General features: G+C 41.5%; 3 protein-coding genes across 5 annotated transcripts in view; 2 read left to right on the forward strand and 1 right to left on the reverse strand.

The window, feature by feature from the left end:
• BBOF1 (basal body orientation factor 1) overlaps nt 1–4,971 on the forward strand; it is a 31,946-nt gene extending 26,975 nt beyond the window's left edge. Inside the window, exon 12 of the mRNA XM_053928735.2 lies at nt 4,827–4,971. Within this exon, the coding sequence (XP_053784710.1) occupies nt 4,827–4,838 (12 nt within the window). The 3' untranslated portion in view covers nt 4,839–4,971. The remainder of the gene's footprint in view (nt 1–4,826) is intronic.
• ALDH6A1 (aldehyde dehydrogenase 6 family member A1) lies at nt 556–21,204 on the reverse strand. Its single transcript, XM_053928732.1, has 12 exons — nt 21,049–21,204; nt 13,638–13,697; nt 12,014–12,088; nt 11,763–11,924; nt 11,441–11,519; nt 10,713–11,015; nt 8,809–8,930; nt 7,325–7,514; nt 6,936–7,117; nt 5,326–5,505; nt 4,966–5,064; nt 556–2,580 (listed from the first exon to the last, which is right to left on the reverse strand). Exons 1-12 carry the CDS (start codon nt 21,094–21,096, stop codon nt 2,476–2,478), a joined length of 1,605 nt encoding a protein of 534 aa, XP_053784707.1. The 5' UTR covers nt 21,097–21,204; the 3' UTR covers nt 556–2,475.
• Nucleotides 21,205–21,489: 285 nt separating this feature from the next.
• Nucleotides 21,490–22,956, forward strand: part of LIN52 (lin-52 DREAM MuvB core complex component) — an 84,445-nt gene continuing 82,978 nt past the window's right edge. Inside the window, exon 1 of one of the 3 annotated variants that reach the window (XM_024568480.4) lies at nt 21,490–21,704. In XM_024568480.4, coding sequence (XP_024424248.1) covers nt 21,674–21,704 — 31 coding nt within the window. In that variant the 5' untranslated portion in view covers nt 21,490–21,673. The remainder of the gene's footprint in view (nt 21,705–22,956) is intronic. The other 2 variants (XM_024568479.4, XM_024568478.4) reach the window with 2 other exon arrangements.

Raw genomic sequence — 22,956 nt, forward strand, 5'->3', positions numbered from 1 at the left:
GGGGGAAGTCTGAGTCAGAGGACAAGCTAGGGGACAAAGGCATTACAAGGAAGTACGGGACCATTTTTTTAAAAAGCCAGATTTTCTTTTTAAGAACTTTTTATTTGTAATTTGTTATTCATAATCAGTACAATGTAGAAGCAGTGAAATTTCAAATGAGGCCACATCGAGCAAAAATAAAGCAAAATACTGATTTTTTAAGCTGCTACTAGCATAAACATAACTGTATAGATGATTTTCCATCTAGGAAACAAGAAACTTCTGAGTATCAAGTAGCTAGCCAAATGAATTGATTCCATTTAGAGCAACAAGATTCTGATTAGTGAGTATTTTTTAAAAAGTGATTTCCTTTAAGTGTAAGGAAAATTTAGGTGTCTCTGTGACTTAATTCCACTTGGAATTCAGAGAATATGACCTTTTATTCAACCCAGCCTGCAGCTGTTGGATTGGATTAAATATCACTACTAGTTGCCAGCAATAAAATAAGGGGCATTCTATAAATTTCTACTGCCTCACCTTTAGAAAGGGAAATCAAAATAAAACAAAACCAAGCCAAACAGGAAGACCCAGTAGGGTCATAAATGTATTTTATTAAAGTTCTAGTCACTTTAAGTCAGTGATTTTCAACTGGTGTGTCATAAGAATCTTTAAAACATGTGATACCTCACTATTTAGAAGCACTGATTGACCTCTCTTCCCTTAGATTGTCAGATAAAAGAATGACAACAGACAACACAATAGCCAGCTAGTCTGCGTGCCCTGTCTTGAACCGTAAATATATTAAGTCATGTAATAGAGTTGTATCTTATTGGTCACAGTGCATAATAAGGTGGTGTCTGATTGGTTAATTCTTGGTACCAGAAATCCTTATATACAACTATAGACACCCGATTTGTTAAAAAAACAAAACAAGTCACTTTGGAGCAAAAAAGGCTAGATAATTACTATTATTAATGTTTTTGGAAATAATTAAAATTATATCTATTTTTTGTCAGATTGGCAATAAATATATTTTTGGCATGCTGCAAAATTTTAAAATTAGTTTATGTGTGCCATGAGATGAAAAAGGTTGAAAATTACTGCATGAAGTGATTGAAGATTTTTACATTCTATCCAGTAGGTGGTAGTAATAAGCTTAAAATATGTACAGTGCACAGATATTTTCAAGGTTTGTGCTATCCTTAATCCCATGGATGGGCTAGCATTATCCACATGACTAGTAGGGAAGCAGGAAAAGAAGTGACCTATGTCATCTGGCTGAAGACCAGAGACTATTCACTGTTTCGGAACCAGAAGGCTTTTCCTGGTTCACTGGGTAAAATCTGCATCGGAAAGACAAGATTCAACTGGGATGTACAGCAAAAAGAAAGAAGCTATTCTGTTCAGCACATCAGTATCTTATTCGACTTACAGTTTAGCTACATCGAAGAGCATAAAGATAGCTGAATTAACAGTAGCGAGGGAATCTGCCAGAGCATTTCTTTTTTACTACTTTATGTCATGAAAAGCTTTAAAATTTCTTAGACCCTAGTCAGTTATTTTTTTTTCTTGCACTCCTCTAGTCAGTTATTCTATATTAAGTGTTCTTTTACTAAAAAATATCATTCATGAGAAATGCAGACAAGAAGAAAGAGCAACATAAAACATTGGCAAGGACTATCAGGTCAGACTTGCTTAAGGCAAACACCCCTTGATTTCTGGGCCTAAAATAACTTTTGAAATGGTTTTCTTTCTAAAAAAAAAAAAAGGAGGACACCTGATTTAATGACTGAAGCATTAATTAATGATTGCTGAAGCAAACCCTGAAATTTAGCACTTGGCACACACAACAAAAAGTCGATTTACCCAATGCACACTGAGGTATCCTTGGGAAATGATTTTAAGAAGCAGGAACAGAGACAATGGTAGAATTCAGTGGTCATGAATCACTAGGACAAAGTGGCATTCAGCAAAAAGAGAGGAGCAGTTGTCACAACTGTGGGATAAGTAGAAAAGGACTGTAACTTGGGTAGTGTGGGATGAGAGGCTCAGAAAAGCCTGGCACAGGGGTCTCCCCCACTGGAGTAAGGCTGTGTTTGAGGGCCAACCAAAGGGTGAATTATTTCTATCCTATTTCCCCATTCAAGAGGTCCTCTTCCACTTACGGAGGATCTTTACAAACACTAATCTTCCCATCAAGTCATCAGAAAAGGGGAGAATTTTTGGAAAACAGGCCTCAGCTCTCATTCCAGAAAGCATTTCACAGTTAACGACAGTTACCTCAGAAAGGGAAGTATGAAGAGTAAGTGAAAACACAGTTTCAGAGTTACACTAGGAGTGTCCCTGTAGCAACTTTGCAGGGGCTACCGGTCTGAGAAAGATTTTAGTTACAAGGTATTCCATTCAGGGGCATCTGATCTGAGCAAAGTTGGCAAATGAAGGCGGTCAAGAATAACAGATTGCTTAGGATGGACTGAGTCTGGAACAAACTCGTTTCTAACGGCCCATAGTAGGCATGACTACAGCAGGTGAAGAGAGAGTAGCATCTTCTTCTTTCCACTGAGAAGTAATGGTCTTTAGCTGAGTGTAGAAGTAGATGCCCTGAAGAGAACAAAGGAAAAAACAGTTAGAATATATTTTGGGGAGGTTTCATGATTCCTCTTTTAATCAACTTTTGAAGGTGGTGCTATGAAGTGCTACTCACTCTCCTACTTAAGGAATAGGTGCAACTAATGCACGTAAATTTATCTAAAACATTTAGCTAATACCTGGCACAGAGCACACAGTCAAACCTTAGTTACCATTATGTTGAAACAAGCCAAGAGCATTAGTATCTAAATGGAAAAATTAAACAATGTAATCTGTTAAACTTGCAGGTCATTCTGTTCCTAAAGCTGAATATCATGTGCTCTGAGGTTTTGAGACATGGCTCAAATCCTGCCTCTACTCCTTATGGGCTACTGTTTAACTCTGGGCCTTGCCTGGGACATAATGCCTACCTCACAGCAATGTGTGAGGAGGAAATGAAATGACACACAATCTCTCATTCCCGTGAAGGAATGAAATATATATTAGGCCATTTCCGACGATTGTCAGTGATAAACAGCTACACTGAAGTAGTAAAATCCACGATATCTTACAAATCTCAAGTAAAATGTCTGATACACACATTCACTTCTAAATCACCTATGACATGTAAGCCCCCCAAATTTCTGCATATTTAAGTCTTCATATATAGTTTATTTTGTAAGAATAGGCTTGAGCAAAAGAGATTGATTACACAGATCTAATAACAAATTACTAGAAAGCTAGAAAGCTATTGTTAGGAAAAAATACACTAGTTTGATTAAAATACTTTTCTAGAATTACTTGACAAAATTTGGGCCATGTCTTTTTTAAAAAAAGATTTTATTTGTTTATTTTCAGAGAGGGGAAGGGAGGGAGAAAGAGAGGGTGAGAAACATCAATGTGTGGTTGCCTCTTGTGTGCCCCCCATTGGAAACCTGGCCCGCAACCCAGACATGCGCCCTGACTGGGAATCAAGCTGGCGACCCTTTGGTTCTCAGGCGAGCACTCAATCCACTAAGCCACGCCAGCCAAGGCTAAGCCATGTTAATATATATTGAAGATAATTTTAGAGATTGTTACACACTTTCATTATAAGATACAACTAAGGTTTACATTTTATCACATAAGAATGATACTTTCATGTCTTCCTTCCAGAACGCAAATTAGCAATTTAATTACCTGAGGATTTAAGACTTCAAACTCTATATGAGGTCAGTCTTTTCTTCCCAGAAGCCTCACTTACAGAGTAACTTATAAAGAAATTTTTGTTAATAGTGTCAAACTGGTTAATTTTACAAAAGCTGTGATTTTTGTCACAAACTGTATCATGAGCCTCCAAATAACCAAAGTTTTTCCTTAACCAATTGGCCACACTTTCATATTTTGCTATGCAATCCCAATGTTAATTTTTTATTAACCTATAAAGGAGACCTGTATAGAAAAAAATATGTAATTTATTACTGGAGATTTCAAAACGGCTGTATTTCTGTAGGACTACAAATAACTTCCACTAGCCCATTTGTTCAATGTATGTTTGGGCACCTGCTCTGTGCCAGGTGCTGCGGATAAGTAATTAATTAAAGCATGATGAGGGCTTCTTAGAAAACATGCCTTAAAGATTCCTACATGTCTCATCCCTGCCTACCTCTCTAGCTTCATCTCTGACCACTCTCTTACTCATTCGCTCCCTGTGCTCCAGCTCATTTCTGCTGTTTGAACATGCCATGTCTGTTCCTGCTTTAGGACAACTGCACCTGCTAAAGAACGTGGTAATACCTCATAACCTCATGAAATATAGATACTGCTGTTATTCTCATTTTACAGATGAAGAGACCTGAGGAACAGAGTTAATAACTGGCCAAGCTGGGGTTTGAACCCAGGCAATTTGGTTTCAGATCTGCTGTATTTTTCTTGGTCAGTGCTTTATTTATAGTGCCTAGAATAGTGTTTGGTACAAAGAAGATGCTACATAAATTTTTTGTAAATGAGTAACTATTACAGAAGAGACATGTGCAGGGGGAGTGCATGAGGGTGCACTCAACGGAGCACCAAGGAAGGGGCTGCTGGTGGTCAGAAGTGATTTTCTGGAGAAGTCCATTCTTTAAATGGACACATGACAGGCGATGAAGAGTCAGTCAGATGAAAATGGGGAGGCAGAAAGAGGGTCCCAGGCAGAGGAAAGAGCATATATAAAAGCTTGGACCTCCTCATGCTCTTTCCCTAAAACTATTTTTTCCTTTGAGTTATTCAGCAAGAATTAACTTTTAAATCTTTTCTAGGGGACCTATTGACAAGCACTACTGAACAATGTGTGACCCCACAGAGGCTGCTGGAAAGCTTTTCCTTGCAAAATCCTTGTTCCTGAATATGTTAAAGAGAGTTTCTTAGAGGAAAAGATATTTTTAAAAACTTGGTTACCTGTTTGCCGTAGAAATTGGTGTCTCCCCTGAAGGAAGATCGAGAGCCAGTGAACGAGAACATTGGCAAAGGCACTGGAATGGGGACGTTCACACCCACCTAAAGCAGAACAAATCCACTTCAGATACTAAGAAACAGACTCAATCAAAGGAACTCTCCATTTAGAAGCATAAATGCTTGGCATGAGAGAGACTAATTTTAAATATCCACCTTCCACCCTCTTTCCACCTCACGAACTTTATTCCTGAGGAAGAAATGGAGGATCGTGGGAGACCAGAGGGGCAGCAGCTGATCACTGTTTACCACCTCCCCAGAACAATAAATGGCTGTGAGAACCTCCTAAAAGTTCTGTTCACAAACCTGTCCAACATCCACCAAGTGGGAATATTTCCGAGCAGTGGCTCCATTGGTGGTGAAGATGGCAGTTCCATTTCCGTATGGGTTATCATTTACAATCTTAATGGCTTCATCCAAAGTGTCTGTCTCCAGAACCACAAGAACTGGACCGAAAATCTCCTCTCTGTAACAGGTCATGTTCGGCTGCCAGGAGTGACGCATGCAGAAAAGAAGTCAGTACTTCATGCCTATGTGATTCTTTACTGCCCACTGTTCACGTGGACGGCTTTCACGTTAGCCATCTCTTTCCACTTTAAGCCACCTATTTTTTTGAAGTGATTTTGTTGTGTTCCACCTTCCAAGCTACCAATCATATAAATAACTTGAAATTCCTATCAAGTACAATTATAGTCCTCTCTTTCAAGCACTTGTATTTTTAGGTCCCATGACCCATCGCTAGCTTTCATACTTGTATAACCTATTTATACAATTATTATGTTACTGAAAACTTACATAAAGATTCATTTTTAATAAATCAAATGTATATTTAAAACACCACAGGGGAGTTTTTTCTGTTTAAAGAAACCCTGTGCTAAGTTTTCTGTAACATAAACAATCCGTTCTCATTCACTCCTTTGCCTCCCAAATGAGTCTGTACATTTATATTTTGATTATCAGGTCACCTTAAACATTCGAAACATCCTTTACCACTGCAGATAGTGAGCTGTGTTTATTGCTTATAAGTGGATTTTTCCTCTATGGCTCTTTGGCAAGAGATTTCATAATTTGTATCACACTTATATTCAACTCAATTATTCAGGCTTATAGTAGGATTAGTGAGGACACATGTATTTCAGATAAAAGCCTCTGAATCTCAAGTTCATCATTAATTTTAGCTGAGAGACTTAGAGAATTTTGATAAATAAAAAAATATTTGATAAATAAAAATTCTTTTTTCTTTTGTCATTTTCTGGTGAAGATGCAGCTAAATTTAGGGCACAGAGTAAGTACTCAATAAATACTGGGTGGCTGATATGTTGATGGAGATACTAAAATAGCTATAAGCTAGGAAGCAAGGAGGAATGGGAAGAAAAAATTAACATAAAACAAATAAGTAGCAAGTATAATGCAAGATAGGGGTTGGAAAAATATGGCTGTTGGGCCAAATGTGGCATGGTGCCTGTTCCTGTACAGCTAACAAGCTAAGAATAATTTCTATGTTTTTTAAATGGCTTGAAAACAAATCAATCACAACACATAAAATTTTTTGAAATTAAAATTTCATTGTCTATAAATAAAGTTTTATTAGAACGCAGCTACACAGTGTTAATGGTTGCTTTCACACTAAAATGTCGAGGTGAGTAGTTGCAACAGACTATATATCCCTGCAAAGCCAAAAATACTTACTATCTAATCCTTCATGGAAAGTTTGCTGACTGCTAACAGAGTGAAGAGAGATTAGGAGTGAAAGGTTTATTCAGACTCTAGGTGAAATAACCGAGTAATTCTGGCAAGAGATGAGGTCTCTAGTCACTAAATGTTCCTCATTTACAAACTGGAGGGATGAAATTCCCTAGGCTCTAGTGTGCCTTCAGCTCCCAAGTTTGGGAAATAAATAATCCAGAGTTGTTTACCTTGACATTTGAGATGATGGTTGGCCCAACAAAGTTGCCATTTTCATAGCCTTTGACTTTAATTTTTCGACCATCAAGAAGGATGGAGGCTCCCTCCTTTGTTCCACTATCAATCAGATTACAGACTCGCTCTTTGGCCTGGGGGGTGATTAGAGGGCCAAGATCAGCTCCAGGCTGGTCTCCTGTAAAACAACACAGAAGCGTTGGAGGTCTTCAACAACATAAATTATGACTGCCAAGTAAAGATGAAGCCAAACAACGAGTACAGTATAAAGAGGAACAATGGTAAGAACTGACATGATTACTCCCGTCGGCACAGGCCAAACTTAAAACCAAGAGCTTGGCGCCACAGATGCAAAGTGTAAAGAGGCTGGCAGATAACTGATTACCTGCATTGACTCTCAGGTTTTTGGCACGCTCCACCAGCTCTGGCAGCCACTTCTTAGCTTCTCCCACAAGGATCGCTGTTGAAAGAGCCATGCAGCGCTGACCAGCAGCTCCAAATGCTGCCCCAACCAGCTGGTTCAGGGTGTTTTCCTTGTTGGCATCTGGCATGACTACCCCATGGTTCTTGGCTCCCTAGGAAATAGAGAAAGCACATGAATCTTCCTTGGCAAAACATAATTAGGCTAAGAACTGTGGCAAAGAGTCTGAGATTTCAAATGAAAATTTAAGGTAAGGACAAGAGAATTTATCCTTTATTGCTTTTTGAGGATAGATTTATTATTTTGATACTGCTTAAGTGCTGGTAACATTGAGCAAGTCTCCAGGTTACCTGATATGTGTTTATCTAGATCAAAACAAACCGGAACACCAGAGCCCCAATCACCACATTAAGGCAAAATGATAGGCTAAACTTTGCATCCAGGAACCAATGGGAAATTCCTTCTCTTTCCTAAGTTAGATAGGAAATAATCTGTTGTCTGCTGGGTTTCCAGGTACAGGAAGAACAGTGTAAACACATAGCTGCCAGTAATAATGCCAGTAGCCAGCTGAAAAGCAAAATAGGAGATAGACCTCTCCTGATAAACAGTATCTAGAAAGAGGTTCCCCAGACTGCACACATATGGTCATTTCCACACATGTTTTCAGATACGACTATAATCAAGTGCATGGATAAATACCATGTCAGCTATTTAATTTTATCCAATTACACAAAGTATACTGTTAGACACAGAATTCACTCCATAAATTAATTAATAGTGAACTGGGAGGGACTTAAGTCAAACTGGCCAAAACACATTCAGTCATGAAAAGAAGTAAGTGGGCATATCATGAAGTTCCCAAGCCTGTGCATAGGCAGCTAGCCTCTATGCAACAGTAGTGAAAGGGTGAGAAAGTAGTCGTTGGACTTTGTATATAGTATCAAAGAGTTGTCAAGTATTTGATAAGAAGCTAGTAAAAGAACAGCAATACTATGCAACCAAGTAAACCACACATCTCATCCATGGATATTGGGCTCTTTCCAGTGCTTTAAATAGTCTGACCTTTTAGGGACGAAGCTATTTTGACATTACTAGTTAGGATATGCCTTAAAAGAAGAAAAAGTATAAAGGGCTAGAAGGAAGAAACAGGGCCAGAACCAGAATTCAGCTGTTACTGCTAAAGACCAAAGAATTTTAATAACATTCTCAGGGAAAAATGAGCCCTTTGGCACCAAAATTTGTTGTATAAGATAAAAGGTAATTAAAGTAACGTAGACTACAACTCATCACAAGGCTCATTTGTTAAAGGAGAGCTCTTCAGGATGAAATGGGAATACGGAAACACTGGCATTAGAGTGGGATGAGTGGCCCCTTGGCTGAAGAGCTGTTTCTAGGTAATTTTAATCCATCTAACAGAGTTTGAGGGGGGAAAAGGAGTAAGAAGTCACCATATTGGCCTGAACTCTCTTGCCATGTCTTGACCCTCTCTCGAAGATGTACTCTCCTGCCTGGTTGGATCCCACAAAGCTGATGGCTCTGATATCCGGATGATCACATATGAAGTTTACAGCTTAAAGAAGAAAATACATGATTACCATAGAGGAACAAATGGCTATGGGTTTCTCAACATCACAAATTTCCCCTTTTCCCACTGATATGACGGAGAAGTTTTCATACTTTTGTGTTTCTATACTGGATTCCCATTTTGAAGTTCTCTCTTTCTTTGTCCTTTTAATTCTTTAATCTACAAATTCTATTTAGCCTCTTCCCTTCATTTTTCTCATATGCCATTCCAGAACTTCCACAAGCTAACTCTGAAGACTAAAACTCCTATTTTCCTCCAAAATAACAGCCCTTCCATACTCAACACTTGTCCTTTAAGGGTGTGATATTTCTTCAACTGTCACTGTATACCAGAACTCTGAGATTCTACTGCATCCTCACGAGAGACAGTACAGCATAGAACAGTCCTGTGCTGCTTAACGACGGGGCTACATTCTGAGAAACTCATCATTAAGTGATTCTGTCGTTGTGCAAACATCACAGAGTGCACTGACACCAACCTAGGTGGTGTAGCCTACCACACACCGAGACTACATGGTACAGCCTGTTGTTCATAGGCTACAAGCCAGTACAGCGTGCTTCTGTGCAAAACAATGTGAGATTAAATTAAACACAAGAGAAAATGATGCAATCAAGAGACATGGTAAACTTGAGTCTGCCGCTGCATGACACACTGTTTTACAGTAAACTTCTTTTTTAAGTAGAAAGTGCACACTCTAAAATACCAAGAAGTGTAGCATAGTAAATACATAAACCGGCCATATAGTTATTTATTATCATTATCAGCATTATGCCCTGTACGTAATTGTATGGGCTGTACTTTTCTACCAGTGGCGGGGCAGTAGGTTTGTTTACAGCAGCACCACCACAAACCTATGAGTAAGGTATTGTGCTGCAGTGTCACAAGGTGACAGGAAGTCTTCAACTCCGTCATAGTCTTTGGGACCACTGTCACGTATGCGGTCTGCTGTTGATCGCAATGTTATGCGGCGCATGACTACTTAAAAGTAAAAACCAGCGCCAGCCTTCCTGGGTATGTACATTGCACTTTTGATAGTTTCTAGCAGTGGCAAATTACTTAATTGCATTATGCCTCGACTTTCTTATTTGTAAAATAAAAAATAATAGCACCTATCCCAAAGGGTTCTTATAAAGATTAAATGAGTTGATATATGGAAGGTACTAAAAACAGTGCCTGAAACAGACACACTTTTTATTTTTTTTAAAGATTTTATTTATTTTATTTTTAGAGAGAGGAGAAGGGAAACAGAAAGAGAAGGCAAGAAACATCTATGTGTGGTTGCCTCTTGCACGACCCCTACTGGGGACCTGGCCCGTGCCCTGACTGGGAATCGAACCAGTGATCCTTTGCTTCAAAGGCCCACATTCAATCCACTGAGCTACACCACCCAGGGCAGAAGCACTTTTTAATAGTAGCTATTATATGAATTAGAAGGTCTTCGGTCTCTCTGAAGTCCATAGATTCTCTGAGTTAAATATCCTCACAAATTCTCTTAACACTGAAGTGAAAACTTTCTCTTTAATCTTATCTGTGCCTTACCCTAATCCATATTTCTTTGTCCCAGTACATTCTGTAGGGCAAGGCACACTACTACTCCCCAGTTAGTTACCTTAGCACACAGATGACAAAACAGTCAACAAATACTACCTTCAGACATGGAGGTTACTACTAGTAAGCCCCTTCCTTCCCAGCTTCCTCATTCTAGAACACCCCGTTACCACTCAACACTGACTGTTTGGGTAGTCAGATCAAGTGCCACATAGTTACCTTCATGTTGTCCATGGATGATGTTCAGTGTTCCGTCGGGGGCACCAGAGTCCTGGAGCAACTTAGCAAGAAGCATAGTTGCTCCAGGCACTCGCTCTGACGGTTTCATTAGGAAGGTATTGCCACACACCATGGCCATGGGAAACATCCAAAGGGGGATCATGGCCGGAAAATTGAAGGGAGCAATGCCTGCACACACCCCCAGAGGCAGACGGTAGGAATAAAGGTCCATGTCTTTGGTGATGGATGGCATGGTCTCTCCCAGCAAGAGGGATGTCACACTACAGGCATGCTCAACCACCTCTGCAACAGAGAAGAAGCAGTCAGGCCACCAGCTGCCCAAACAGTGCACTACTTAGCTTTAGCTTGCTCTAGTAAGCCCTGAGGCCAGGGAGTGGCTCAGGCCAATGACAGAGGGAGGAAATACTAACTTGACCTTCCACGTGAAGGGGTTGTTCAAAATAAGATTCTGTAAATGGGAAAAAGCCAGCGAAATGTACATAGTTACTGGACGATCAGTTAACTAAAACAAAGAATGAAGTAAACTAATTTCATAGATCCCTGAGAAGCATTGCCATTTTCCACAAGTATTGAAAAAGCTATCAAGGGATAACAAAATCTACATAAAAGATAAAAGCAATCCCTCATTACGGGATCTTTGCCTCCCATTTTCCTTTGCTTCTTTCCCAAAGGTCCCTGAAACTCCCCATGAGAGACTCCCAGCTTACGAAGGCCTCGAAATACATCTCCTTCAGCATCTGCTAGGGTCTTCCCTTGTTCCAGCGTGATTAACCTGGCAATTTCTTTCTAGAGAGAAAACATACAGACAGAAAACACACAGATAGAAACCAATGCAAGGATGTGCCTCCTTTCAGTTCTCCGGCAGCCATGGAAGGACAAAACTGGGCAAGAAGTAGTATGAGGAAGAGAGCCAGCCAGGGCCTATGTCTCTCTGATGCTACAGAGACCGTGTGCAGTTAAAAGGGCCCCTGTGGTGTGACAAGTCTCCTCTAGAGAAGTTTGGAAAATGGTATCATTCAGATTTCTTACCAAGTTTTCTTTAATAAGTTGTTGATAGCGAAGCAGGACCTGCTGACGGCTTAATACTGAAGTGTCTGCCCAAGTAGGAAAAGCACGTTTGCAGGAAGCAACAGCTGCATCCATTTCAGCCTTGGTGGCCTGAGGGACCCGACCAATGACCTCATTGCTGGCCTGATGGGAAAAAGCAACACATTATGGTGTCCACTTTCCTGCTATGTGCCCAGAATTCTAGGCTAGTCAGTTTGAGCAGCTTTGCTTACTGGGTTGTGGATGTCGATCCATTTGTCACTTTTGGATTCCACAAATTTCCCATCAATGAAGAGCTTTACAGTCGGCTGGGGGAAAAAGAACACATACACACAAAATTTTGTATCATTAATTGCTTTACTTCTGTCTCTTACTTTCACAAAGAGGAAGGAATTCGGGTTGATAATGAATGTACAGCTCTCTACAGATGTTACCACTTGGAAAGTGATACATGATGTGCTTGCTTACAGTGTTTGTTAAGATGTGGCAGAGCCTCTCAATACTGTGATGTCTTTGAAAATGGGACAGTCCCAGCTAATCACACAGTGGAACTTCATGAGTAAACACATGTCAATGTAAAGCTAAAACTAAAAAAGCAGCAGACTCACTGTTAGCAAAGATTGGCTATTATGACTTCTTGGCCCAGCTGATTCTCTGTCATATTATCATGATAATGACTTACCTTTATGATCAAAATATTAAAAAATGTTTTTATCTGTGATTTTTTTTTCTTCTGAGAAGAAGTATACTTTCATTACATTTTCACCAAAAAGGTGAAAGGAGGAGGGACCTCCCCTAAATAGAAACAATCATCTTCTGGAGGGCAGACCCCTTGTAGTGCAGGCTTCCCTGCCAGGTGTGTGTTCTAGGAACCCAGCTGTATCAGTGTACCAGTTGGCATTGTTGTGAGAGGCGGTGGGCTTCAGGGAATTTTTTTGAAGACTCTTTCAATGCCTTTGCCCATTTCATGATGGGTGATTTATGAGTGCATCTGCCCACATACTCTGTTCACCTGATATCACTCTGAGTGACTGTTTTTTGTTTCCCCAGATGAAAAAAGTACTCAAAGGGAAATGTTTTGCTGATGTGGGAGAGGTGAAACAAAAAATGGCAGCACTAAAACGCATCAAAATCGATGAGTTCAAAAACTGGTTTGAGCAGTGGGAAAAAAAAGTCTCAATAGGTGCATTGCATCAGATAGAGAATACTTTGAAGGTGCATGAAGTTTAAGTGTGTAAGAATAAATACACAATTTTCAAAGATGAATTCCAGTTTTCTGGGGGACCCCCCCCCATACTGTGCTAACAGGGTGTGCATGCTTCTCTACAGAAAGGATTCTGAGCACCAGAGCTATTTATTAGGCCTTACACACTGCAAATGGCTGACAGACAAAGGTCTGTAAAAACGACTCTAAAGGTTGTCAAGAAGTACACATTTTCTGGCAGGGTCAACTCCACTTCTAGAAGCCATGAACATGTTTGCATCTTTTAACACAGTAATTCTGTTTCAGGAGAGAAATAATCTAAAGGAAGGAAAAAATTAAATACATGCTTATAAAACAATATGGAAAAACTGGGGCAATCTCTATATTATATGGGAAAAATGACTTAATTCAGGTTATATATACTTCATGGAATATAATGTAGCCATTAAAATCATAACCATGTATAAAGACCATCTTATTATACTAAACATGCTTACAATGTTTAATATACATAATATTAAATATGAAAACCAAGACAGAAAGGAAGCTTCACATATACTCTGATAACAATTACAGAGAAGATAAAGGGGAATACCCAGATATTATATTGGATCCCTTCTCAGAAGTCTACCTTTCATGCCAAATAAACTCACCACTGAAGAAGATGAGAAGGAGGATGCTGGATACCAAGTGGAGTTCACCTTGGAAGAAACCTGTGAGGTAACAGAATGACTATTTTGATAAATGAGAGCAGAAAATTATTAAAAACTTAGTAAATGGCTACTGTATGCTTAATATTATAGTCATTATTGTGGATATATGAAAAAAAGACCTGATGCTTGCTCTCAAGGGTGATATAATTTTTTTTAAAGATCCTCACCCAAGGATATGTTTATTCATTTGAGAGAGAGACATTGATGTGAGAGAGAAACCCGATTGTTTGCCTCCCACATGCGCCCTAACTGGGGATGGGACCCCCAACGTAGGTACGTGCCCCGACTGGGAATTGAACCCGCAACCCGTTGGTGTATGGGACGATGCTCCAACCAACTGAGCAACCCAGCTAGGGCAAGGGTCACACAATCTTTAAAGAGAAAAGGCGGGAGACTAAGATACAAAAAACTGAGGAAAATATAAACCATAATGACTGTGTCCTCAATTTCCTAGCAGCTCTGATTAAAAAAAAAAAAAAGTTGTCATTAGTCCCTATTTTCCTAATTTTTGGCCTGGAAAACGTGCTACCATAAATCTAACAATCTGAAAACACTTAGTATTGTATCTAACATAATAGTGGTTGAATATAAAACAGTATTTAACCAAGTATCAAATATAATGTGCCCACATAAATATCTGAACACAAATGTTTATAGCAGCTTTATTTGTAATAGCCCAAAACTTAGAAACCCATATGCCCACCACTGGGTGAGTAAATAGGGAAACTAATGTGGTATATCCATACATTGGACTTCGGCTCAGCAATATAAAATGAACTATTTATAAATACAATGTGAATAATTGTATAAAAGAAGTCAGACATAAAAAGTTTATACTGTGTAATTTACTTACATAAGACAAGAAAATGCAAGCTAGCCTGTAGTGTCAGCAAGCATTTCAGTGCATGCCTGACGAGGATGAGGGAGGTAGAGAGGAGGAGGTAGAAGGGAAACTTTTTGGGGTATGGATGTATTCATTATCTTGATTGTGATGATGGTTTCACAGGTATACAAATATTAAAACATCAAATGGCACACTTTTAATATATATAGTGTATGCCAATCTTATTTCAATACTTATTTTTTAATACCACATGCACTGTATAGGGTATAATCAGAATATTGGGGGGATCAGTTATAATACCTCTCTAAAGAAATAGTTTGTATATGTGTTACGAAAGTTGATTTAAGGAATTTAAAGTCTAATCAAAGTGAGCAATCTGAAATACCCGGGACTATAAAAGGAGTATAAAAGCAAGCTGCAACCTAATAATCTGTGGTCTGGTCTGAAGAGAGCCCGTGCTAACCCAAGGGTGAGAGCCTCACGGAGTGCAAGAACTCAAACACCCGCAGCGCTGTCGGGGGAAGGGTGCTGGTCCTATGGGTCAGCAGACAGACCTTCCAAACACCTAGTCTGCTTCCTCCTCCACTCCGCACAAAAGCTGTTTTAAACCACCGGCACTCTCGTGGAGTCTACCCTATCTTATTATAAATAAGCCATGTTCCCAATACCAACCTCGTACATAGTAGGTGTTCAACAAATATCTACTGTACAAAAAAGAAAGGTCCACTGGGACCTGACTGCCCCCCACCCCAGACTAGGTTAGGTATCTTTTGTTCTGTACTCCCATAGCAGCCAGTATTTCCCCTATCAGGTTTATTTGTCTCTGTTGTAACTGCCTGGGCACTTGTCTGTTTCCCCAAAGCCTGCAAGTTCCATTAGGGCAGGCACTGTATCTGTCTTGTTCTCCTACTTTAGAGTTATTGTGATCAAGATTGTACAGAGATGAAAACAGTTGTTCATTAAATGTCATTATTATTCTATTATTATAAATAACTTATTTGCTCTCCTTGCTATTTCAAAACTTATCAATGATCTTACAACTTCCAACTCTGCTGCTTCCCCTCTTCTTCTCAAGAGCTGACCTTATTTTCCTATTGCAGAGGAAACAGAAACCATCAGATGAGAACTTCAACTTCCTACTGGCAAATCTACAACACTGACCTGCAACTACACTCATCCTTTTTTCCTTCTTCGCTTTTCTAATGGAGAAGGTAGCTAGCAAGCTCTAAGAGGACAAAGTGACGGGGAGACAGAGGTGCACGGTCAATATCTGCGGGCGACTGAAGTGGTGTCAGTCCTCAGATCTAAGGCTAATCTCTACACCTATGTTCTGAAGCCAACCTTTCCTGCCTCTTGCACTTCCATCAATTATCCTTTCTTTCCTGTACCTTAAACCTCCACCCGATAGCGAAGGTTCTCCATACAACTTACACTTATTTCCTCACCTCCCACTCACTCTTCAATCTACCCCAACCTTCATGCCTAAACACCAGTGACTTCCTGCATCCCATGGACTCTGTAGTAATTGCCCTCTCAGCAGAGGTGACGAGGTGTGGAGGAGAGGCTATCCCACGATGTGACTGCTGTGGGACCCTGCTAACTAGATGGCTAAATAGATCCTGGCCTAGACAGAGATTACTTCCCCAAAATCCCATCAAGGAATATCTGATTGACTCCTCCCCTATGTCCCAGGCATGCTGGGTCCTGAAAGAGGCCATAATCCATGTGCAAAGAGACAAAGCATTTTCCCCTTATTTGGGGCAGCTCATGCCCCTGTACCCCATATCCAGCCTTGTCCTATAGAACCCCTTAGTGCCTGCTACATGGCACAAAGGATATCCATCCCGTCTTCCCGTCACTCAAGACGAGCCACATACAGGGTCTGGCACAAATAACGCCCTTTCTCATTACAAAATCATAAGCATGTAATTCTGTAACATCACACTCAAGCACACCATATGACATTTTAGGTGAAATGTTAAGATTAAAACTAGAAATTACTACACCCATATTATTACCCTACCAACCACACTCAAGCATGTGTTACTTCTGCTGGCCCCTATATGTAAATTCTCTTAATAAACTATGTAATAAAGGAACTGTCAGCCTCTTCCTTTGGTCTCTCAACCCTAGGAAATTTTACATAACAAGAGTTCATCACACTCTCCTTCCTGAACCCCCTTTTCACTTGTCTTCTGTGATACCCTTGTATCTCTTCCATCTCTTGGACTACTTCTCTGCTAGTTCATTCTTTTCTACCTGGACACTTTGGGTTAGAAGAAAAGAGGTCCTAGGACTTTTTTCTTCTCATTCTGCATACTCTCCCAGAGTGATTTCACTGCCTCCTGTGGCTTAATTAGTTAGATCCTGATGATGCCCACATTTGTAGTCCTTAGCTGGAATCTTCCTCTTCAGGCGGTATCTGCGTAACTGTCTTTTCTATCTCTCTACTTGTTATTTGGGTACAGGTTGGAAAAGCTGAACTCCTCATCCTGCACCAACCTAATCTGCTTCCTGTAGCCCACCTTGCAGTGAATGAACTACTTACTATACACCTAGTTGCCTAACCAGAAACCTGGATGTCACCCAAGTCCTCACAGTGAATAAAACAAGTCTTGGCAATTTGTTCTCCCAGAAATCTTTGAATACACCCCCCTTTTCTCTAGCTCTCCTGCAATCACCCATACCACCATTGTCTCTCACCTGGATTTCAACTTTAAATTTTCTGAACCTAGTTTCCACCCCATAGCCAGAGGGTCTTTCTAGAACACTAATTTGATCAGATCACTCCCTCTTTAAAACCTTCCAATGGCTTTCCACTGCCCTTGGGAAAAAGACTAATCTTAATGTTTCATAGAGGACTCTACATAGTATCTTTACTGCTTGTTTCAGATTGCCATGTTCCTCCTAGCTCTCTATGTTCCAGCCATTCGGAACACATTTTGACCTCTCTTTGTCCTTGCACATGCTGTACCTGCTTGCCTGAAATTTCTTCATCCCGTTTGCTTGCTTCACTTCTACTCCTTTGCTCCCTACTTAGCCGTCACTTTGGGTATATAGGTGAAGGTCAATTTTGTAGGTTGGCTAGTAGGGAGTTGAGGAAGTTCTCACTTCGTGGTTTGTTTCCTCTGAAGTATGAGAAACAAGGTTAATTCCTGGGAGTGACAGAACTAGCAGACCTGGGAAGTTTTTAAGTCTCAATCTCAGGTCTATGCTAAGTACCTGATTGTGGAGTTCATACAACACCTGAATCCCTCTATTTCTCATATCATATTATAGGATAACATCTTGTTTAATTATTAAGTCTCTTTCCCCTTAGATCACTAGATGGTTGTGACCTCAACGCCTAGCACTGTTCCTGGAGTAGAGTAAGCCCTCAGTCATATTTTGCAGAATGAAAGAATGAAGTACTCATCAAGAATCATTGGATATTAATTCCGTTTCATGTATACTCTCTAATAGGGCAGAAAATGCATGGATCAGCCAACTTGAACATTCTAGGCCACTTAGTCCTATTTTTTTCACTTTCACACAGCCTCCCTGCTGTCAAGAAGGCATAAAAGGCACTGTATCTGGCATAATAAAACATTATCACCTAGTTTTTGACAGGTTAGATCGCCTACCTTTTCTGCATTTCCCAAGAAATAATCATTAGCACTGTTGCTGAAGAAACTATCCTATGTACCACCATCACGTCAAAATTCTTGCTCTTTAGATGTTGATTTTGTACTTGCTATTTCCTTTACCAGGAACTCCCTTCTCCACTTGGCTAAAGGCGTGCTAGTCTTGCAAAACTCAAGCCAAAAGCCAACTCCTTTTGGAAGATTTTCCTGAAATGTACAGGTTGAGTTTGGGGCTCTTTCAATACGTTCCTCCAATACGCTGTGCACTCCTATTATTTAGCACTTACTATTGCATTCTAATAATGGAGATTTCTGTGAGTATTTTATTTACCTCTCCTTTCCCAAAGCCTGGGGCAAGTGCCTGACACAGAAAGAGATGCCAAGATTTAAGTCCTGAGTCTAGCTGGGAAACTTGGATGACTTTAGCCGTAAGTGGTAGGTAATTTACTTGTTGTATTCATTAATTCTTTTTTTTTTTTAATTTTTATTGTTATTCAATTACAGTTGTATGCCTTTTCTCCCCATCCTTCCACCCCACCCCAGGTGAACCCACCTCCCTCCCCCACCTCCACCCTCCCCCTTGGTTTTGTCCATGTGTCCTTTATAGTAGTTCCTGTGTATTCATTAATTCTAATCTTCACAAATATTCTTAAAACTAGAAAATGTTGGCCCTCACTGGTGTGGCTCGGTGGATTGAGCACTGGCCTGTGAACCAAGGGGTCGCAGGTTCGATTCCCAATCAGAGCACACGCCTGGGTTGTGGGCCAGGTCCCCCAGTAGAAGGCACGTGAGAGGCAACCACACATTGATGTTTCTCTCCTCTTTCTCCCTCCTTTCCCTCTGTCTAAAAATAAATAAAAACTTTTTAAAAAAGAAAGAAAATGTTGGAGCTGGGATAAAATCCAAATGATTGTGAAGCTTGTGCTTTTTATACATCACTGAGGCAAGTCACTGAGATTCTCTTTAAGACTGGTTTTCTGAATGGGAATCATAATACCATAAGAAGCATAAGTTCTAAATTTTACTAGCCACCATAACAGAGAAGATATGCTGAACATGTACTTTAAATAACTGAGGTCACAAACTCTCTCCTTTACACGACCTTTTGATGGTCCTCTAAAATTCATGACTGCTGGAATCTAGACTGCTCTTTATCATGTTTCAGATTACAGTAACTACTAGTTGGCTAAGGATTACTGTTTCTGTTCTTTTCCAGTTCAACTCAGAAGTTTCTTCAAATGAGTAAGAAAATAGTGTGTTTCCAAAATAGAGTACATGGGAAGGGAGATTTTTCTCCTTGATGCAAAAGATAAAAACCCTCTTAAGGATCTTTACTTCAAAAAAAATTATTTATTTTTAGAGAAAGGGGAAAGGAGGAAGAATGAGTGGGAGAGGAACATCAATCCCAATTGGGGTCCTGACCTGCAACCCAGGCATGTGCCCTGACTGGGAATCGAACCAGCAAGTTTGGTTTGCAAGCTGGTGCTCAATCCACGGAGCGACACCAGCCAGGGGTAGGTGCTCTTCTTAATGACTCAGTGTGATTGAGGAGCCAGGAAGGAGGCAAAGGAAAAAGTCAATTTCATTAAAAGGTTTCAAGGAAAAATAGAAACAAAGGGTGGAAACTTTGCAGTCCTACTACTAAAAAAGGATACTAGAAAAACAAAACTGGGATGACAGCAAGAAATATCCGAGGGAAGCCAGATCATCCGACAAACCCTTCCAACCCATTCTCCACACTTTCCCATTAAACAGCATATTTAAACATTAACTTGTGCTGACTCTGCTAAGAATTCTAAAAATGAGTAAGTTTCTGCAGTACGACTCATTAAACCTGGTAAATACCAATATCTAAAAGCCCAGCAATATAAAGGAAGAAGTTCCCACGCTGGACATAATGCGAAGGAGGTGCAATGTTGTTTCTTGCAGGTTGGAGAAAGTTGTCTGCAGCAAATCTTGCCTCACATTCCAAGTCTTTGCTAAAGTGTGAACAAGAGGGGAAAGGCCATGAACAGAGTTGAAGGTCACAGGTCTCAGGCACGAGCTTCTGTAGCTCTACCACCCCTCCTTAAGCTGGCTTCCTAAAGGACCTCACCACCCCAGCCCCCATGGGCAGTGTTGAGGGTGTGTTGGCCCACTGACTTAGGAGTAGGAACTTGAAACTCAAACTTGTTTTCCTTGGCTCCCATTCTATTACCTGTTTTTGTGCTCTGCATGTGCTTGAGACAAACTAGTAGCATAAATGTGTTCTTATTCACCACCACCATAAACACTGTAACTTTGCTGAGAGCAAGTTTAACTGAAAGTCCTGGCAAGCAAGGGGACAGCCCATGGCTTGTGGAAAATAGCTTAGCAAATGGCTGCTTCGGGGGAAAACACTTCTAGAAGACGATTCAAAGTCCATTCACTGAGCTCGCCCCTCTTGTGTCCCCTCCTTCTCCTCTTAAACTCGGATTGTGGACAGTGAAATAGAGTCGGGGGAGGGAACGATCTGGACGCTCCTGACAGTTGCAAAAGCTCTAAAAAAGGTGACCAGACGGGAGTTTCTAGGGAGAGAGGTGGCAGGTGGAGGAGTGAAAAGTAAAGACTGTGAGTACCGAGGAGAGGCGAGGGCAAGACAGTGTGACAGCAGTAACGGGGCAGAGCTAGAGGAGGAGAGTGGGCCAGAGCCAGACAAGGGGAGGCTCAAAACAAAAAGTGGGGAAGGGCAGGGGTGATAGCCTGGAGCTGGACCCAACGAGTGCCAATACGGAGTGCGGTGGGTGGGACAGGGCCGCACGTCTGGTGGGAACCGCAGGGTCGGCCAGGAAGGGGCTGAGTCAGAGAGTGAACAGCAAGGATCCAATTCCTAGCTCCGCGACCCCTCGGCGCCACCCTCACTCGCCTGCAGGATCCGAGCCCGCACTGCCGCCGCCGCCACCACCGCCGCCATGGCTCCTGGCTGCTGCCTCTCCGCCTCCCGGGGCCTCTACTCCCCGTGACTCCCTAGAAGAACTGCAGCTGCCAGACTTCGCCTCACCATCCTGCCGCACCTCTTCATTGGTGGAGAGGACCATTTCCCCTAGCCAATAACGCACCGTGGCTCCTGACTCCACCTCTCACTCCCAGTTTTGGGGGTAGGCGATTGGTCAGAAGTGAAAGAGCTCTCGCCCCTCTCCCACCTCAGCAAATTCTGTTGGCGGAGGTAGGGAAGACGCCCCTAACTTGGGTGCTCTATATTCAGCGCGCAGAGACTACGCCCCCTAACCGGGAACCCCGATTGGCCACAGGGACGACTGAGGCTCCACCCCACAATGAGGAAAGTAAATAAAACCCTCCTAGAATTTTGCAGGCGCCCCACCTCTTCCAGTGCACCAGGGGCTGTGGCTAGCATGGGGGGCGGGGCGAGGCAAAGATTGCCCTATGGGGGGGAAACGAGATGGGACTGAGAGTTGGGGATAGGGTTTCTCTTTGGGGGCGTGGCTTGTGGGTTCTAGCTTTCCCGCCGACGGTTGGCCACGTCACGTGACATGGGTTGGAAGATGGCGTCTCCCACAGAGGGTAAGAGCCGGCTTAGAGATCCTTCCTTCGCTTGCTCCCCAGGCGACTTCTGCTCTCCGTTTGCCCGTCGAACTTACACTTTTTTTCTTGGGCTCCTCTCTTTTCCCTTCCACTTCTCTTCCTTAGGATGCGGGTGCGTCTTCACCTCGCCGATCCTTCACAGCTGCTCCAAAGGTGCCCAGTTTCCCCGCTGTGTACCATGCGGGGGGAGGACAGCACCCGCGAGGGACCCATCCCGGGGCCTGTCGCTCCCTTAGCCTCACTTCACTGCGAGCGGAGGAGGGATACTGCTAGAGGAAAGGAAGTGCCTTACTATAGCTCTCTTCTGGGGCGATCCATTGAAGGGTCAGTTCTCTTGTCTTTGATCACCTGGAACGATTCTCTCCAGCCCTCGCTGGGTTTGGTGGCTGACATCATTCCGGGACTGAACCTGATTCTCTTCTGTCTCGCCAGATTGGTACGGTTGTCCTGGCAGCCGGAGAAGCGGGGGACCTTACCAGCCCCTCGCTAGGAGAGTCCCAAGGAGAATGAGACTTGAGATTTCTTTAGTGTAGTCTTGCACACTTCTCACCTCTCTTGCTTCTGCTGTATGTGTTTTCTCAGGCTGAGTGAGTGAACGATTTCTGCTTGTATATTGTCCAAGATGTAAGTCACCCCAGCAGCTAAGTGGTTTGGGTATACCGGTATGCTTTTCGGCTCGATTCTGCTTAAGAGAGTTAGGGTCTCGCAGCCATTTCTGAACTCATTTTTTTTGCTTTTACTGCCCCCATCCCCACTTCCATTTCATTGATAAGTAGTTTACCCTTCTCAAACCAACACATTTTGTGTTTGGAAGGAATCTTTGGAAGTTGATTTCAGGAATGAGGTAATCGAGCCCAGGAAAACTGAGTTGACTATCTGTTATATGAAAGGCATAATGCGAGGTGCTTTGGGTGAAGAAGAGATTAATCAGACATGTAAACTCTTGCAGTTTCAGGTCTTATTTTAGATGTCACCTCCTGGAATATAGTATGTGGGTTGCCCCCTCTTCACCATTGTTCACTATCTCAGTACCTTCATTGTCGACATTCTGTTAACTTTGCCCATTTCACAGTAGATTATAAATTCTAAGTCTTTCTTGTTCATAGTTGAAAGAATGACTTGATATATACATAAATAATATATTACTTCATCTAAACTTTCAGGTTAACCGAGTCTTAAGTTTTTTGAGTGCAGGTAGGCTGTATAAGAAATTATTGGTGTTAAGAGTCAA

The sequence above is a fragment of the Desmodus rotundus genome, chromosome 7 (assembly GCF_022682495.2).
Source record: "Desmodus rotundus isolate HL8 chromosome 7, HLdesRot8A.1, whole genome shotgun sequence".
NCBI classification, from domain to species: Eukaryota; Metazoa; Chordata; class Mammalia; order Chiroptera; family Phyllostomidae; genus Desmodus; species Desmodus rotundus.

Bases quoted from the DNA above. Each gene is read 5' to 3' on its own strand.
- ALDH6A1 (XM_053928732.1), bottom strand. From the start codon at position 21,096: ATGGCGGCGGTGGTGGCGGCGGCGGCAGTGCGGGCTCGGATCCTGCAG. The intron at 13,698-21,048 runs GCGAGTGAGGGT...GTTACCTCACAG, and splicing joins TGCGGGCTCGGATCCTGCAG to GTTTCTTCCAAGGTGAACTC. The intron at 2,581-4,965 runs GTAACCAAGTTT...TGTTCTCTTCAG, and splicing joins CCAATTTCTACGGCAAACAG to GGCATCTACTTCTACACTCA.